A 13,766-nucleotide genomic window follows, 5' to 3' on the forward strand; every position below is an offset into this window, starting at 1 on the left:
TTTTTTTTAAAATCCTTTGGCAGTCATCAAACGTGACAAAGCTGTTTTGAATTATTGAACACTATTTGCATGTAATTGAACAAAGATGGTTTCATGTGTAAACTGCCCTGTGTTGTGTATGCTTTAGTTCAGATCAACAGGAATGCTTAAGACCCTCAAAACACTAATAATAATGGTAATCAAACTTTGATGCTAAATATTTTAAATAACAGTTAACCCCGCATACCGAAATGCACATTGTGCAGAGATATTTTACAAAGATGTAATTTGTCGTTTTGTCAGCTGTTTAACGCTTTTCGCTTTACTTAAATGATTATTTGTCCATGTGAGAGCATGAATCTTGCGTCAATACTATAGCAGTTAGTCAGTGTTTGCTTTATTTTGGCAGTACACCATCAGCCACAGTCCCATGCAGTGTTTTTACTGTTGAGACAGAAAGACATTCCGTCTTTTAAGTCATGAAAGTACTGCACAATATAGTACAAAGAAGCTCATTTTGATTGACACATTCAGAGAGGTACTAATGATTGATTACCGAATGGCAATTTTGTACATTTAAATGTAAATTAATCAGGTGGAACAACTCGCCTTAATTAAAATTCTCCCAATATTGGATGGGAACATGGAAATAGTAGCAAAGCCAATTTGATGTTACAAAATGAAGATAATAGAATGATTACAATATGGATTAAATCTTAGAATTTAGGTTTTAAATGTAGGTCAGTACATCTCGTAGTGTTTAGGACCTGTATTAGCCATAATTCTACAGTAAACATTGCTATTATTAGGCTACTTTTTACCTGTCTGGCTATAGTCTCTTACAGTGGATGTGATATTGTGAACGAGTGAAGCATTGTTTTTACATTCTCCCCATAGCCGTTAAGTTATATTTGTGTTGCGTTCACTGACTTCTGACATCCAGCAGCTCCTTGTAGCTCTCCTATGGAAAAAAAACAACTCAATTTATGCAAACCCCACGTGGCCGTGTAGTTATAAATAAAGCCTCAACTTGATGCTTCGCTGTTGCCTGGTGAACGTGAACGCGCTCTCGTCTGTCCAGGGAGGTGAACGTGTATCGTGGACGCGCCGGTGTGCGCGTGTACGTGCGTGTGTGTTTGAGGAAGAGGAGGAGGAGGAGGAGGAGGTGGCGTGTGTATGTGGGAGCGGGAGCAAAGACTCTGCAGTGTCTTGGCAGCTGCATTATACTGTAGTGCATCTCCCACCGCCCGTGATGCCTTCACGGCCAAAGCCTTCCTCCTCCCCCGCGTCCACTCGCGAAGACGCGGAGATGAACTCGCCCGCATACTGAGCCGGACACCGGTCAGCTCGACAGCCCGGACCCGCTCCCTTCCTCCTCCCTTCTTTCCTTTCCCCTTCTTGCTCGCATCCAGCCAGTCGTCGAACCCGCGCATTTGAATGGAAGATGGCGAGGGGCGGGAGGTGTTTCAGCGACGTCCGCTTGCTATCTCTGCAGATCATCTTGATGCTCGGCGGCGCGGCGTGGCCTGGTTCCGAGGGGCTCACCTTCCCACAGCAGTACACGTAAGTGGATGACGCCGTGGAGCAACTTTGGAGCTCCTCCGCCACAATGACACAAAACACAAGCCTCGCTAGTGTAATTAGGATGTTATGTAATGTGTTCTGCTGATGATTGCGTGTGTGTGAGAGAGACTGGTTTTGTATTTTAAACACGGAGACGCGTTCAATCAGCCTTGAATTGCGTTCCCACCACTTTTAATGTACAGTAACACTGGTTCAAAACATTACACTCATTTCATACCACGGTATGAAGTTTCCAATAATATACTTGTTAGTGTTTTTGTGTACCACAGTGATACTTGGGGTCCACGTAGAGACAGACAACCTTTCACTGCCTGAGTGGGACCAGAACAATAATATATTTTACTTCTGCAAGGTGCTGGAAAAGCATGACTGACTCTTAAAAATCACTAGAAAAGGCCTTAAATGTGACCTTAGAAAATACAGTATGTGAGTTTCTATGTAAGCAAGGCATTGTTCTTCGTTCTTCACATTGATGCTGTGCTTTCTTTGAACTTGTAACCTTTTACCTCTCTCTGGTCCAGTACAGCTGGTCCTCAACATGAGCATTAATGCCCCCCCTGTCCCCCCCCCCCCCCCTGCTCCAGTGGTCTGCAATCAGGCTCTTCTGGGGGAGAAAGGCCAGATGGTCCTCTCATCTCCTGACCAGTCACAGCTGGAGAGCATGTTTGTAATTCTAGCTTTTGAGCCTTGGGGGTGTGTGAGTGTGTTGATTTTATGATCAATTGAATTATTTCAAATAGGTTCACCTTCCTCCTCTTCCGGTTCTTCTACTACATCAACACTGATTTTCTGCTGAGTGCTTGGAAATAGCTTACAAGGCCCTATAGTCCTGATCACTCATTGATGGATGAAGCAGAGTGGCCACGCTAAAGAACAAGACACCAATTCCAATTAAGAATGATATTGCGGTATAGAGGATTTTTGGGGGGCATTTTGGGCAGTGGATATGCTCCATAACCAGAAAATTAAATTATGCATTCACTCTTATTTATTCAGAATAATTTCATTTTTTTCCCAAATGATTTCTAAGGCTCATAATATTATCCCAACGTAGTGCTTTTTTCACAGCGCCACAATGAGGTGCTCTGAAGTGGTCATGCCAGCCCGAAGCTCCATTCCAAATGCCAACTGTTTGATTTATTTTCCTCCTTCCTCACTTTTCCCTCTTTCTTTGTGTAATGTGCACTTGTGGCAGACCACGAGGTGCTCTAAAGCAGCCACACAAGTCCGAAGCCCTGGTCCACATAGTCAAGTTAGTTCTTAATTTTTCGCCCCCTCCTCCATATTCTGCCTTTCTCTGCGTAACATACACTTGTGGCAGACAATGAGGCACTCTAAAGCAGCCACGCCAAACCGGAAGCCCCGGTTCACATGCTGGCTGTCAAGTCAGTCTTTCTAATGATTTTTTTTCCCCAACTTCCCCAATCATTCTGCCTTTTTCTGCTTGACATACATGCACTTGTGGCCAACAACTAGGCCTTCTAAAGTAGCCACGTCAGCAGACTGTTGGAAAGAAAGAAACTGAGTACTGCATAGTTTTTCAGCAATTGTCTTCAAGCATGTATAATATATGATATTCACTTCACAGGGTCTTTATGTTTTTCCGTAGAGACTCATTCAAACAAAAACAACCGTTATCTATTGCTCTGTTAGGATTACAATGACTGATTCTTCTTTTTTAGCTTGACACATTTACAGCTAGGAGACATACATGCACCTCGGAAAAAGTGGAAGAAGTACAAATCGTTGCATCGGAGTCCAATAATTAGCCATAGTGAAAAATTACAGCACCCGAAGGGACAGAAACGGACTTTTATTTCTTCCAGGGCAAAATCGAAGACGATGCAGTAGACAATAACGATTTACATGCGAGCAGAACTTGGCTTAATTAATGAATCATTAGGCAGTGATTAGTTCATCAATATCTGGCAATCGACCGCTGACTTTGTGCTTCATCATTTATTCCTCATTAACGCTGAAGCCTGCACTGAACAGTAACTACTCTTTTATTTATTCATAATTAAATGAATACACTCTTTTTGTGACACACCCCCACCGTGGTATTGACTGTTGTGATTATTTCGCTACTTCTTAACCTTCGAGCAAAGTCATGATCCTGTTCAAAGTGTGACAATTACTTTACAAAAATTAGGGCTGGGTTAAAAAAAACAAAAAACTATGTGACTTATTGCACTTTAAGACAATTCAGAATCTTTTTAATTTACATTTAAATGAATTGAATTTGAATTAAGAAAATATTTTCATTTCATCCTTGCTGATGTCAATGTTTCTGTAACACTTAAGTGATTATCACATGTTACTTTCATTGATAAACAAATTAATTTTACCAGTTAATGCCTCTGCAAAATTTAATTTGGAATTTAATGTTTATGGCGTTTTTATCATGTCCTTGATATTTAAGAAGAATTGCTGTTCCATAATTAATTGATATTGGATTGAGTTGATTGAAATGAATCAAAGCGAATCGGGAAAAATCAAAATTGAATCGAACTGAACTCTTGTGAGTCTAAATCAAATCGACTGAGGAAATTGATACCCAGCCCTGACAAAAATATTGTAGTAACGTGTGCATGGCCATTTTGATTATTTTTTTTTGGTGACAATTGTTTTATTTTATTTTGCATTATTTCTTAAAGTGGGACTGAAATTGCCCTTTGAGCTCAGAATGGAATGTGTGTGGATTCTAATGCAGACCAAAATAATAATAATAATAATAATAATAATAATAAATAAATGCGTTTCAATGTGATTGGTTCATTCTAATCACAGCCACATACCCAGTTATAAGAGGGTGTGCACACTTATGCAAATACATCAGTTGGGCATTTTTATTTTCCCTCTTTCTTTTTTCAGTTGTACAGGTTATAGGTCACAATAATGATGGGAAAAGTTCTCGCTTTCATTTTTTTACATATAAAAGCAAATGCCGTTAGAGCAGGATTGTGTAGTCTTGTTTATTTCCATGGTTATTGTCATGCAAGGAGTCTTTAACATGCACACTCACTGTCTGTGAGGAAAGAGAAGTAATTAGTACGCACCGAGATTGAGCAATTTCAAGAACATTTGCTGTCATAGCAAACTGTGTGAAAACTTCCTGCCAATTTGTGTTCAAACAGCTGTCACTGAGCCTGTGATTTTATTTCTTTTTCTTTCTCTTTTCTAAAAATAAGCAACCAGGCAGAGAAGGCAGATTGCCCGAAATCTTTTTTTTTTCCTTCCCTCTGGTGATATTTTGTGATCGGAAGCCTTTTTACTTAACAATGCACCCTCAGTTGGATTTCAAAAATGCCCTGACACTTGCGGGGGCTCGTGCATTTTTATGTTGACATTCAAGTCAAAAAGATATTTTGATAAGCGTCTCTAATTTTAGCGCTACTGATGCTCATTTGTTAAATAATGCCTTACGTAAACGTCTTTCTTTTTTAAGTGGCGTTTGCGTTGGCAGCCCTCCATGATCACATACAGTCGACTTGCTGTTCTCTCACAGCCGCTACTGAACTAATCACTGTTGTTATCATAACACGCTGCGCCTGCAAAAATGGCATTTTGCGAGCAAACGGAGTGACAAAGTGGCAGATTTCGCTGTTACTGCGGGATGAGTTTGTACTTCAAATTTGCATTTGTCTGGTCAGCCTCTACAAGAACACTACAGTATATGGCGGCCTAAGACTTTTGCACATGTGGAAGCCAATTGTCGGGTATGAAAGCAAACTCTTTGGTGCATGCACAGGTAACAGAGTTGTAAGCATGGAAGTGGAAAGTGCGCTGCAGTCAGGCTGTGATGTTGATCTGCAGGATAATGCACTGGGCGAGGCGCATCGAGCAGGAGATTGACAGAGTCTTTCAGCACATCAGCGGAGCTCAGCAGCTGAAAGGGGTGAGTCTCATACTCGCTCGCTTTTCTTTTTATATTCAGCTCTTATTCATTCAGGATACATTAAGTCCGCTGCAAAATAAGTGCAAATCGCAGGTGCGTATCACATGACAGCAACCTTTTAGTCTCTTTTCCTTCAGATGTTAAGAGCAGAGCAATAAACAGCCATTAATATAATAATGTTGCACTTTGCTTGAACAGACAAACATCCTTTGTAAAAGCTTCTGTCTTTTTAAAAATGCAATATTTTATCAATTTTGCATAGATGTTCTCCCCTCCAAAAAAAGGTTGAAGAAAAAAAAGGGTTGTGTGACAACTGGTGTGTAGTAGTACAGTCATGTTTTGTAAAATGCTGTACAGAATATCAAATTTTTTGTAACTTGTAATTGTTAACTTCCACAGCTATTGATATGCTGGACAAAAGTGTTGGGACACTGCTGTAGCCTGACTGCTTTTTCTTATAAATGCCCTTTGTATATAACTCTGCTTTTCTTTTTGTGATCTTGTCTTAACATCTGCACAAAGTTTTAAAATGTGGAAGATCCACAAAAGATAAAGAAAAAAACGTAACACGAACAAACTGAACAATTATTTTGAATTATTATTTTTTTATTATTATGTAACATTTTTGCTGGTATATATATTTTTTTAATATACACACAGTGTTGGGCAAGTTACTCAAGATCAGTAATTGCATAATTTTTTCCGCTATCCATTTTGCAAAAAAAAAAAAAAAAATGAAGCATACAAGAGATATATTTATTGACTTATTTACATTTATTTTAATTACTTTATTTTTAATTTTATAAACTCATTCATGCTCTTTATCTGTATTATTATTATTATTATTATTTTTAGATGTACCATATTTAATAAAAAATAAATAAATACATATGTAAAAAAAATCATAATAAATTTGCACATTATTGAATGAAATAAATGAATGAAAAATACATAAAAATGAAGCAATGCATCACAAATGAATGTAACAAATATCTTGGGAATGCTCGGTGGGCCGGACAAAAGAACAGAGCGGGCCGCATGTGGCCCACGGGCCATAGTTTGCGCACCCATGTTTTAGTGAAAATACGGTAATCGGTTGTGTCAGACTGAAATTCAGCCTAATTATCATTACATATTGTATTTTACCCTCTTTAACAGTCCCTGCTGATTCTTATTTTGGAATACAGTATGTATGTTGCAATGAGACCAAAAAAAAAAAATTAGGTCCTGATGTATATAATCCATTGCTGATTACTCGTCTCATGTGGTGGTCCATCTTCTGAAATAAATGTTGCAGAAAGAAAAGCCAAACGAACACCCATGGAATTTCGATTCTCAACGCTAACAGGCTTTCTTTCAGTGATTATGCTGCAAGACTAAGCTCATATTTGCTGTTTGAATCCATATGAAATAACGATTATATTTAGATTAAACGTTGGAGCCAGCCGGGCTTGAAGAGGCTGCCGTCGTGGCAGCGTGGAGAGCAGATCATTTGAACGGGGGGGCAAGAGTGGCGTGCTGGGGGAAGACGTGTGCGAGCGTGGGCGCATGTCTTCTCTGTTTGTGTCACAGCGAGCAGATGGTCAGCCTGCAGCCTGCACCAAAGCCTGGATGCAAGATTCACTTGCTCATTTAAACCACATTCATTGCAGCGTGCTCATGCTGCTGCAGACAGTGATGAGTGGGGCTTAAGAAGCAACCTATTAGCTGTGCAAAATTGCTATATGTCATTATCCAGCCCCAATGAGGCATTAAAGCCGAAGTCAACCCGCCAAAAAATTATTGACAATAACACTAGAGTAAATATGGTATTCTGGTTAATATTGTGTGAGTGGAATATGAGTTAAGCAGGAAAATCCAGCCGTTTTTATCACTATCAGAAGGCGGCCATTTTGCCACTTGCTGTCGAGTGAAAATGACATCACAGTTGCTCAGCTCTCAGCTAGCAACCAATTACAGCTCAGCTTCAGAAAACAGGTGAGCTGTGATTGTTCGTTGCATGAGCCCTGAGCAACATTGATGTCATCTTCAGCTGACAACAAGTGGCAAAATGGCCGCCTCCTGAGATGGATAAAAACGGCTGGATTTTGCTTCATATTCCACAAATGTAATATTAATCAGAATGTCATGTTTAGACTAGTGAGGTCACATATAACATATTATTGTCAAGAAATGTTTAATGCTGACTTCCACTTTAAATCAGTGGAATTCAAATTGATATCTAAGGCTCGAGTAGAATGACAAAATATCTCAATTCGCAACGGGTTAACATATGCGCTTTAGCTGCACTTTCCTAATACACATCATGTAATTCTTAGTCGCCACGTTATAATCTCTGTGTCTAGGTTTACATGTAGAAGTTCCAGATTTCTGAAACATCCGGGATAACCCGTTTACATGTGTGAGCAGACAGTTACTTATGTACACATACCCAACCTAAACCACGATGCATAAAAGTCATTATATTCATGTATACACACTGGAATTTTTGGCGTGGAGACTGAAAATAATGTGAAAATGCCACTGAGAAATCAACGTACTCAAGTTAGGCTCACTTAGCGTGGCAACGCAAGATGGCCGCCGCACATAGTTCCTGTATTGTTGATCAAGATTCCTTGTGATTTGAGCATGTGCAGAACACAAACCCAATATACCTTTATATGACCAAGTATTCAGGTTAGAAAAGGGGTACCCCAGGGGTCCTATTCGGGCATATTCTTTTTTCGCAATTGATTACATACACATCTTTTTAAAGGGTTCTTGACTGCATGTTAACGTAGTGTTGTATTCTAAATACCCAGATAGCAGTGTTAAATGCTTCAACATTACGTCTAAATAACAATCGACTCTCAAAGAACGTCTGTGGAGACGACATGAAAAGCAGCAATTTTCCCCTTGTGTCTATTGAATTGAAAATACAAAGAGACTTTGTGATGCAAATCCTCAAGCTTTAATATTAAAGATGATGTATTTATAAATAATGGAATATACCATGTGTCTGCGCTGACTAGTCCTATCTGTGAAAATGCTTTGCAGATCTACAATGAAGAAAGAAGACGCTTTAGTCTGGTGAAGAATCAACCCCGAGCGATCGTGGAGAAGGTGGCTTCAGATATCGAGAAACTTCTGGCTAAGAAGCGCAAAGCTCTCGAAGTAAGTCGCTTTACGACTCGTGCTAACGGCCTCTTTGGTTTTTAAAATCATCATGTCTGTCATGTTTTGGTTCCGTATGGTTAGGTTTTGTTTGGCTTTAGGTGTTTGTAGTGTTTTGTCCTGAGTTCTCTCAGTGTCTCGTTATCATTAACCCTGTCCACCTGTGTGTCTTCCCTTCCCAGTATGTGTGACCAATCGGTGCCCTCAGCCTATTGTGTTTCCCAGGTGTGTCTTGTTAGTGTCTCGTTAGTGTTGTATTTAGTTAGTGGTGCCAAGTTTCTCGACGTCAAGTCAAGTTTCTCCACGACTAGCCAAGTGTCTCTCTCACATCCAAGACTCTCTCTCATCCAAGTCAAGACTCTCTCTCGTGCAAGTCAAGCCTCTCTCACATCCAAGCCAAGCCAAGCCCCTCTCGCGAACCAAGCCACGTCTTCCACGTCCCAGCCAAGTCTTTCCACGTTCAGTCTAGTCATGGCGACCAGTCTGCTCACGTTCCGTCCCGTCATGTCCGTCACCATCTTTGTGGTTAAAAAAGTTCTTCACGTTGCCGTTCCTGTCCGTCTCCCTGCCTTGTTTCTCCGTGTTCGGGTCCACCCACATCTACACACCCCCAATCGTGACAATGTCATATTGTTTGAAAATATAAAGTTGAGGATTTTTTGCTATTTATCATATTTCTCGATTGGAGCTCATCATCATTTCTGTGTTTCCACAGAGGTTAGCCAGTGAAGCTGAACGGCTCCAGCAAGAGCATCCCTGGCAGGATGGCATCAAGGTAAATTTGGTATTCATATAGTATTTATTGTGTATTCACAATATATTTAGTTTTAACCTAAAGTCACTAGATTCAGTTTCCATAAGCTAGTCCACTGGTTGCCAAACATTTTACGACAAGCAAGTACCACCCAGAAAATTACTTACTGTTACATAGCTCTCCATGTACTTGGCACAGAAGTATTTCTAGTAGTTGGTACGTTTTCCTCATCATATAGAATATGTGCAGAAACTCAATGAAGGCTTGGAAACATTGAACAAGATGTAGAAGTACAACAAAACTTGCTTCTTTGGCGTGGAATTGTTCTCATCCATTTTTGCTCCAGTTGCCTGCAAGCACAACATTCAAGAACTTTTGACGATCATTTTTGCAGAATCTCTTCATGTACAGTATCTTTTATGTGTGACTGACACTCCCCGATGTTTCAAGCACTGCTGCTGCTAAAAGGCTCAGAACTATTAAAAGAAAAAAAAAAAAAATAACCTTCAGCGCTCAAATGTGGTCCGGAAATAGAAACATATCAGCCTCTGAGACAATTCCATGCTTATTCTAAAGTATGTAAGGGCTCAGAAAGGAAATGACACTAACAGATGGCAAATGCTCCGCCTGAGCTTGAATCATCATGTGCAGCATTAAGCAACGAACACGCAACGATTTCAAGCACTTTGTTGGAAAGGATTTTGCCACGGTTCGCTCACACTTTGTCTGTTTAAATGTTATAATACTCTAATATAATCCTACAATTTTGTGAATGCTGAAAGCATTTCAGTATTATTACACATTATTCAATACGCATTGTGTTTTCAACAAGTCAGCTATGCCTTAGTGGTGAGAGCAGGTATCCATAACGGATGGGAAACTAGGGTTCGTATCCCCAATATCCATTTATTCCACTTCATTCCACATGTATTCCACATGCATTCAAATATGAACATTCAGCATTCACACACAATTTCTCCAAAAATTGCACACTTTTTGTAGTACATTTATATTAAATTTTCAAAGTGCCCTCCATGTGTGTTCTTAGGAGCTGGACATGGCCTATTACGACTCTAAGGCAGAGTTGGATCATGTGAGTAATTGTACACAAGTTACAGTACAGTATATGTGTATTGTGCAATATTGTGGTTGTAGTTTACAGTAGTACTTACTGTAGAATAGCATACTGAGAGGTGTTGCTAATCTTTAGTTACCTAAGAGGTGTGGTTTTTGAACTTTTTAACAAAGTACCATCACAGTAACATTTGCACCGTTACGACTAGGGGTGTTAAAAAAAATCGATTCGGCGATATATCGCGATACTACATCGCGCGATTCTCGAATCGATTCAATAATCGGCAGAATCGATTTATTTTTTTTTATTTTTTTTTTATTTTTTTTTATTTTATTTTATTTTTTTAATTTTTTTTTTTTAGGATTCACACCTTGAGCATGGAAGAATGTTATATGAACGGCACATTAAGCCTTAATATTTTTATTTTAATGCTGTTCAAATGTGAAACAGATTGCAAACTGTTTGTGTACAGTGGCTCACGGTTATAAGCCTCAAGTTTTAGATAAATATATTCATACAAATCTTACAGTGTACATGTACAAATTTACTGATAGTATTTTCTAAATTTGAATGGAAAAAAATCGCAACAATCGACTTATAAATTCGTATCGGGATTAATCGGTATCAAATCGTGACCATTCGTATCGGGATTAATCGGTATCGAATCGAATCGTGACCTGTGAATCGTGATACGAATCGAATCGTCAGGTACTAGGCAATTCACACCCCTAGTTACGACTAAGCTTTCTTGTATAGCAAATTAGAGTCGCAAGTTAATGATTTTTTTTCATAGATCTTTTAAATCATGTACTACTATCAACTAGTCATAGTGACAATCATAAAAAAATATGACAAAAAGTGATTTGGGCAAAAATTGCTAACTCACCTCATAAATAATGATTCGGGTAAAGTGAATTACACAAAAGTAAAAATTGAAACTAAATAAATGTTTAAAAATAAACAATCTAAATATAGTGTAAATTTATCTGAAAATTAAATGCAACTGGGGAGTGGTTAGCACGTCCGCCTCCCAGTACTGAGGACTCGGGTTCGAGTCCAGGCTCCGGCCTTCCTGGGTGGAGTTTGCATGTTCTCCCCGTGCCCGCGTGGGTCTTCTCCGGGTACTCCGGTCTCCTCCCACATTCCAAAGACATGCATGGCAGGTTATTTGGGCGCTCCGAATTGTCCCTAGGTGTGCTTGTGCGTGTGGATGGTTGTTCGTCTCTGTATGCCCTGCGATTTGCTGGCAATCAGTTCAGGGTGTAACCCGCCTACTACCCAAAGCCAGCTGGGATAGGCTCCAGCACCCCCTGTGACCCTTGTCAGGAAAAAGCGGTCAAGAAAATGGATGGATGGATAAATGCAACTGACCTGTGCTTTTAATCTAATTTTTCCCCATTAGTTAGACAAAATTTAAATTATCCATTATGCAGCTTGTACAATGTTTTTTTTTTTCTTTTTTAAATACAGTATTCCATGGATGGAGAGAGTGAAGTGGATAATCCTTCCCACATCAAACTGGAGTTCGTTTACGACCCCAATTTCAAAAACAATGTCAACTACTCCTACACGGCTGTTCAGATTCCCACAGACATTTATAAAGGAGGCAAGTGGAGTTCACCATCTCGGGATTGCTGTTCCGTATCTGTTGCATTCAAAAGTGTTTCTCTCTCATCAGCGCCGGTTATTCTCAACGAGCTCAACTGGACGCAGGCGCTGGAGAAAGTGTTCATGGAGAACAGTCAGGAGGATCCGTCACTGCTGTGGCAAGCGTTTGGCAGCGCCACCGGCGTGACCCGATACTACCCAGGTAGATTTTTAACTAGCATGATGTCACATGTGTGAAATGTAGCCAGTCAGTCAAACTTTGTTTTCTTTTTGTTTGTTTGTTTTTTTTGTAGCCACGCCATGGAAAGCTCCTGATAAAATTGACCTGTACGATGTCAGGAGAAGACCCTGGTAAATCAACTCACATTCAATACGTTTATAGCAGCTTGGAGGTTTTTACTTTCTTATTTTCTGCCACAGGTACATCCAGGGTGCTTCCTCCCCCAAAGATATGGTCATTCTGGTCGATGTGTAAGTTATGCATACTATTGTAAAACATTGGAATATTAACTCTTTGACTGCCAGCCATTTTCGGAAAAGGTCACCCCATAGTGCCAGCTGATTTACAGAATTTTACCGATCTTTTAAGCTCCACAGAAAAAGTTGTTAGGACTATGGAAACGCGGATACTACCAAATGAAAGATTGAACTCTCATCTTTGATCTAAAAAAAAAAAAAAGTTTGTTTCTACCTTATTCAGATTTTCAGTAATCAACAATAGAAAACAGCTTCGTTTCACCAAAATTCTCTATTCCAAAATACGGAGAAATCAAGCTTTTTGTTAAATGATGTTATTTCATGCACTCTAGTGAATTTGACGCTTTTTTTTTTTCATGAGTGATTCTACAAATACCTAAACTTCTATAAAACACTACCCCAACAATAAAACATAGTTAACGTCAATTGACGTTTTTGGCGGCATGCCCTAGGTTTATACTAAACGTCATATGACGTTTTTGGCGGCCAAAGAGTTAAGATACAACTTTATTTCATTCTGTGACCACGCTTGTATTGGAAATCATCTTTCCCCTTTGAAATAAATGGAAATGCCATTAATCAAAAAATTGTAATGATTTTTAAAAAGAATATTTTACTAATATTGTAATTAATAAAAAATATATGAAAATTTATATTGTAATAAAATTAGTAAATAGAATGTAAATAAACAGCTTGTGCATTCTAATTAAAGGAATACTTGACTCATTGAAGAATTTTCAGCAGTGAAAAGTTAATATTTTGTCCAGAATGAATTTGATTATTTCATTTTTTTCCATGTACAATTAATACCTTTAAAAAGTAATTTTTCTACTTTCTGTTGATGACATCACCTGTGCTGAGGAAGTAGGTAACGACCAATCATGGCTCAGTTTACTAAGGCCAAACCCAGAAAACAGGTGAGCCATGATTGGCCGTTATCTACTTCCTGGTGATGCCATCATCAGTCGACAGCAAGTAGAAAAATTACTTTTTAAAGCTATGAATTGTACATGAAAAATAACAAAGTTATCAACTTCATTCTGGACAAAATATGAACTTTTCATTGCTCAAAAAAAATGTTCAATGAGTCAAGTATCCCTTTAATTCCTTCTGGTGTATACTACTTGGCCACCAGTGGGCAGTATAACACGGTCATGCAGACCCAAAAAAGAAGAAGAGTTTCAAAACTACTGTACGTTTTGTGATTCTAGTTATATGATGCTTTGCATTACAGTAAA

The 13,766-nt window shown here is 39.1% G+C and overlaps 1 protein-coding gene across 2 annotated transcripts in view; it reads left to right on the top strand.

Annotated features, from left to right (window-relative positions):
* Positions 1–1,064: 1,064 nt before the first annotated feature.
* cacna2d2b (calcium channel, voltage-dependent, alpha 2/delta subunit 2b) overlaps positions 1,065–13,766 on the top strand; it is a 28,353-nt gene continuing 15,651 nt past the window's right edge. The window contains exons 1-9 of one of the 2 annotated variants that reach the window (XM_077529457.1): positions 1,065–1,542; positions 5,380–5,461; positions 8,498–8,614; positions 9,330–9,389; positions 10,417–10,461; positions 11,914–12,049; positions 12,122–12,253; positions 12,345–12,402; positions 12,472–12,522. In XM_077529457.1, the coding sequence (XP_077385583.1) occupies positions 1,424–1,542; positions 5,380–5,461; positions 8,498–8,614; positions 9,330–9,389; positions 10,417–10,461; positions 11,914–12,049; positions 12,122–12,253; positions 12,345–12,402; positions 12,472–12,522 (800 nt within the window). In that variant the 5' untranslated portion in view covers positions 1,065–1,423. Of the gene's footprint in view, positions 1,543–5,314; positions 5,462–8,497; positions 8,615–9,329; positions 9,390–10,416; positions 10,462–11,913; positions 12,050–12,121; positions 12,254–12,344; positions 12,403–12,471; positions 12,523–13,766 lie in introns of both variants that reach the window. The other variant, XM_077529458.1, reaches the window with a different exon arrangement.

This window comes from Festucalex cinctus, chromosome 8 (genome assembly GCF_051991245.1).
Source record: "Festucalex cinctus isolate MCC-2025b chromosome 8, RoL_Fcin_1.0, whole genome shotgun sequence".
NCBI lineage: Eukaryota > Metazoa > Chordata > Actinopteri > Syngnathiformes > Syngnathidae > Festucalex > Festucalex cinctus.